The 5,000-nt window shown below is 41.9% G+C and overlaps 1 protein-coding gene across 1 annotated transcript; it reads right to left on the reverse strand.

Moving 5' to 3' along the window:
- Positions 1 to 1,415: 1,415 nt before the first annotated feature.
- On the reverse strand, positions 1,416 to 4,262 carry LOC135564011 (uncharacterized). The gene is made up of 7 exons (XM_065008410.1): positions 3,524 to 4,262; positions 3,260 to 3,436; positions 3,108 to 3,169; positions 2,939 to 3,025; positions 2,810 to 2,851; positions 1,804 to 2,741; positions 1,416 to 1,523 (listed from the first exon to the last, which is right to left on the reverse strand). The coding sequence occupies exons 1-6, from the start codon at positions 3,618 to 3,620 to the stop codon at positions 2,565 to 2,567; spliced, it is 642 nt and encodes a 213-aa protein (XP_064864482.1). The 5' UTR covers positions 3,621 to 4,262; the 3' UTR covers positions 1,416 to 1,523; positions 1,804 to 2,564.
- Between the last annotated feature and the right edge of the window lie 738 nt (positions 4,263 to 5,000).

Here is a 5,000-nt window from a genome sequence, read left to right on the forward strand (position 1 = left end):
CCAGGATCTATTTAATCTCATCCCTAATGTCAGTCAGCAGTCACCACAAATGGAAACCAATAGTTATTTCACTGCTCACTATACATTGTTATCACATATAACTAGACCCACTGTTATTATTTAAACGTTTGTGATCATTAATTTCAATGATTTTGGATAAAAAATGATTTTTAGATGATGTTGCTATCATTAGATAATTTACAGTTTCCCATAGACTATAAGGCTATATATAAAATGATAGAATATTAGGGCCACAGAGGGAAAAAAACACAAGTCATAATATTGTAACCAGTTGTTTTAAAGGAGGACAGTTGTTAAAATGACAGATGTGGGGCATTTCGTGAAATTGTACTTCAGTATGGTTTCATAAACAAAGACATGCTGATGTGCCAGAATATTAAGTATCACATTGTCATAAGTATCAAAACTGTAAAAACAATATGTAGCTTTTCTGCAGAAAGAACCAGCCTCATAAATTTATGACTTCATCCTTTTTCTTCAGTGTGGCCCTAGTACTCTGTCATATAAACAAATACACATTCCATATGAATATAAAAACACAATGTGTAACATTATGTTCCTTTATTGAATAAGGACAAAACAAAGCAGGTAAACCATCAGCTCCTTTCGAAACTGAAGTCACAGTGACTCTACAAGATGGAAAGCACAGAATCCAAGCATATTATACAAAATGATACATACACATTCAAAGGTCTGTATATAACACACCCTGCATGTCTGCACACTAAAATAAATGCAGGACAAATCCATACACATCAACTGAACAGACAAATGAATGGATGCAGTAGCCTCCCTGCAGCCTTGTATTACACACAGTATACCGCACAAACATCATAAGAGGCCAAATTCGTCAAAAACGAACCCAAAAAAAACCAAATTCCTCTGCCACCGCAGGACATATTTAACCAAAATTGAAAGCACACATACTAACTAAAATAATTCAACACATATTGGTCCCTCAGCAGCCGACCACTGTCGTCATCAGGGAAGATTGCCGGATTGTCCCAGTCCATGGCTGGTGGCACTCTGGGGGCCCTCTCCTTCCTCAGGCAGGCCACATTGTGGAGGACAGCACAAGCCACAGTAATATCACATGCCCTAACAGGGCTGACCCTTAATTTGTGAAGGCAGTGAAAGCGTGCCTTCAGGAGGCCAAAGGTCATTTCAACTCTGGCCCTGGTCCTGGCATGGGCATGGTTGTAGGCCTGCTGTGCTTCCTGGGAGTCTGTGAAAGGTGTCAGGAGAAAAGGCTGGCAGCCATACCCCTGTCTCCCAGCAACACACCAGAGAATTCACCTGTCAACACAAAATCTCATCATTACTACCTCATAAACACAGTGATATTCTTGACACAGCCATGATGGTTATAAATAGGGGTTGTGTGGCTTACCTTGTGATAGGCACTGATAGATTTCAGAGGCCCGAAAGATTCTGGAGTCATGGACTGAGCCAGGCCATTTTGCCACAACATTGCTGATCACACAGTCAGCATTGCAGACCATCTGAAATCATAAGATGAGGAATATTACACCAATCAATGCACATCACTGGCAATGCAGAGTGTTCGTCAATGGACAATATCAAAAGTTATGTTCACCTGAACATTAATGCTGTGAAAGGATTTCCTATTCACAAAAATCGGCCTCATGGGCACCTGAGGGGCTTTTATCCTTATGTGTGTGCAGTCCACTGCACCAATGACATTGGGGAAACCTGTCACACAAAGTAATGAGTATCCTACTATGTGTTAACAGTTGTCCTGTAATTTGTAGATCCTCTTACCTGCAATCCTATAGAACTCCTCTTTGATGTCACAGAGTCTTCTGTGGCCAGGGAAGGAGATGAAGACATCTGCTAATGCTTTGATAGCCAGACACACACTCCTTATTGTGCGGCAAATTGTGGCCTTGTTCAGCTGTTCTGCATCCCCCACTGAGTACAGGAAGGCTCCACTAGCAAAAAAGCGCAAGGCCACACAAACCATTTGCTCCACACTCAGTGCATGGCTCCGTGCAGTGCGGTGCTTAATCCTGGGACCCAGTAGTCTGCATAGATACCTGATGCCATCTGCAGAAAACCTGTATCTTTCATATAGATGGTCATCAGGGAAGGCCAGTGGGTCCAACCGGTCCCTGAAGACCCTTTCTCGCCTGAAGGCTCTCCTCAGCACAAGTGCTTCTTCATCCACCACATCTCGCACGAATGGGCATGCCATTGTCAGAGCAGAAAGGAACACACAATTTTGGGCCTTCATATAGGCTAGTGGCCACACCTGGTGCTGGGGGGTGGGCAAAAGAGGGCGATGCCTTATAACGATGACTTGGTTGTACTGATTGCTGGGAAAATAAAAAAACCTTAGAAAGATGCCACCGTCCTGTGTGCTCACAATAAGAGCTCATATGTCATGGCTCACTTGACTTTACGAGAATATACCTAATTTTTATTTTGAGCTGTGTCATCTTCTTGGAGCTGGGGAGGAAAGAAAAATAATGATTAATACATTTGTGTTACAGTTAGCATACAGTGTACATTGAAGGCATATCTCACCTCCTCTCAAGTTTTTTTATTTCAAGGTCCAGTTTCCTAATTGTCCTCTTTTTTATTTCGGACTCCAGTGCAAGATTTTCCATCTTTTTCTTCTTGTACTGAATGTCTATGTCTGCCAGTTCTATTTGGCGCCGGAGGTGGTTGCCATACAACTTTCTGATAGCTTGTGAGCTCTGTGAACACAATACAATTAGCGCAGCTGGAATTTGGCAGGATGTGGTGTCCTTTTATTAATACGCACTATGTTGCCAGGCTGGTTTTCCCACTGTATAGCATCTGGGTCCTGTAAAAGAAATTAGATTTTTTGATTTTGATGAGGACTCCTCACCATTGTAGAGTAAATAGTACTTTCACAGTCTTAACATGATACCTCATGCCTTCTGGAATCCAGAGAGATGGTCTCCTCCTCATCATCGTCTCCATCATGTGCTGTTGCTGCTGCACTGGGGCCTTCACCCTATCACATTTAATCGGATTCATATTGAAGCTAGTAGACAAGACATGCCAGGCCTACAGTATGCCTTTGATGGAGTACTCACTGGATCAGCATCGTCTGGTGCTTGTGCTGGTGGCTCTAACAGGAACACAGTGCTGCCAGGCACTGCAAGGCAATAGGTAAACCAAAGTCAGACAGTCCAAATTGATTCAATATGAATGTGGTTGTATCCCATGTAGAGATGGAAGGACATACCTTGAATGAAGCGGGTGGCATCTTGGGAGGAACCTATGCTTGTCTCTTTCCCCCCAGGGATCCCCTCTAAGACGGGCCTGCCTTTATTTAGCTCCAAGGCCATGTCCTCTGCTGGGGTAAGGTCAGCCTTTGGTGACCCACCACCCGTGCCTTGTCTGTGGGTATTCTTTTTCACTGCTAAAACAGTACAGACAATGTGTGAGCAGGCACCTTCTGGGTACAATATATGCTTGTGCTTTGTTAAATATTAGTCAGGGACCATACCATTCTGCAGAATGTTCTTGTATTTGATTTTGACCTGCTGCCATGTCCGTTTTGGCCCGTTCATGTTTAATCTACACACACACACACACACACACATTTAATGGAGTCACACTGCAAAAATTACTTGGTATTTTTGTCTTGTTTTCAGTAAAAATATCAAAAAATTTATCATAGCTTTATACAGTGTGATGGAGTTACTTTACACAATTTCACTCATATCTGCAGTGCATTTCAATTAAAAATTTAACCGTTTCATAATTACAGTACAACTGCATTTTTGGAGATGTGAATTAAATATTTGAATTGTAATTGTGATGTTTCAGCGGAGCGGTGAGTGTGTAATTGTGCACTACTTACGCATTCAGGCGGTCTGCAATACTTTGCCACGCTTTTTCTCTTTGCTTTATCACTGTGGCGGTGTTGCCTTTCTTCTTAATTATATCTTTTACCTCCTCGTATGCCTCCATGAGGATTTGTGCTTCCGACGGGGAAAAGTACGCGGCTCTAGTTGCCATGGTAAATCAGTTAATCTGTGATCTGTGGCGGGGTCTATTTGAGTGAGCCGTGAGCGCGCACCTATCCATGATTGGTTTCACCTGGCTTAATGAATCCGTGTCTGCTCATCCTGGCTTGGTCTTTGTGCAACCAATTAAGCCTGGACGCACATGTTTTGGCTTCATTGAGCTCAGCTGAGTCATTTATCCCGGATGTCTTAATTCTACTTTTGTGCAACAGGCCCCAGGAGATGGAGATGTATGGGTAAACCACTTTTTGGCTCAATAACAAAGACTAAAGAGCAAAAACATATACATGATCAAATACATATCTTAGAATCAACTATTAAAAGTCTACCAGAACCCACTGGATTATCCAGTTACCTTGAATGAACTACAGGACAAAATAAAAACCCTCCAACCCAAAAGGCCTGTGGTGTTGATGGTAATCTTTAATGAAATTATCAAATATACAGACCACAAATTACAATTGGCTATACTTAACCTCTAACATCATCCTCAGTTCTGGCATCTTCCCCAATATTTGGAACCAAGGACTGACCACCCCAATCCACAAAAGTGGAGACAAATTTGATCCCATTAACTACTGTGGGATATGTGCAACCTTGGAAAAATCCTCTGCATTATCATTAACAGCAGACTTGTACATTTCCTCAGTGAAAACAATGTACTGAGCAAATGTCAAATTGGCTTTTTACCAAATTACCATATATTCACCCTAATTGACAAACAAACAAAAAAAGCCTTCTCATGCTTTGTTGATTTCTAAAAAAACGCTTTCGACTCAATTTTGCAAATGGCTGGAAAGTAGTGTTGGTAGAAAAATAAACAACATTATAAAATCCATGTACACAGACAACAAGTGTGCAGTTAAAATAGGCAAAAAAAAGACACATTTCTCTCCACAGGGTCGTGGTGTGAGACAGGGATGCAGCTTAAGCCCCACCCGCTTCAACATATAT

This window comes from Oncorhynchus nerka, linkage group LG23 (genome assembly GCF_034236695.1).
Source record: "Oncorhynchus nerka isolate Pitt River linkage group LG23, Oner_Uvic_2.0, whole genome shotgun sequence".
Classification (NCBI taxonomy): Eukaryota; Metazoa; Chordata; class Actinopteri; order Salmoniformes; family Salmonidae; genus Oncorhynchus; species Oncorhynchus nerka.

What these genes read in the sequence shown, in the direction of transcription:
- LOC135564011 (XM_065008410.1), bottom strand. Translation starts at nt 3,620, where the DNA reads ATGTGTGTGTGTGTGTGTGTGTGTAGATTAAACATGAACGGGCCAAAA. An exon ending in CACCAGACGATGCTGATCCA is followed by an intron (nt 3,026 to 3,107) that starts GTGAGTACTCCA and finishes TAAATGTGATAG; the next exon opens with GGTGAAGGCCCCAGTGCAGC. An exon ending in TGGATTCCAGAAGGCATGAG is followed by an intron (nt 2,852 to 2,938) that starts GTATCATGTTAA and finishes TTTCTTTTACAG; the next exon opens with GACCCAGATGCTATACAGTG.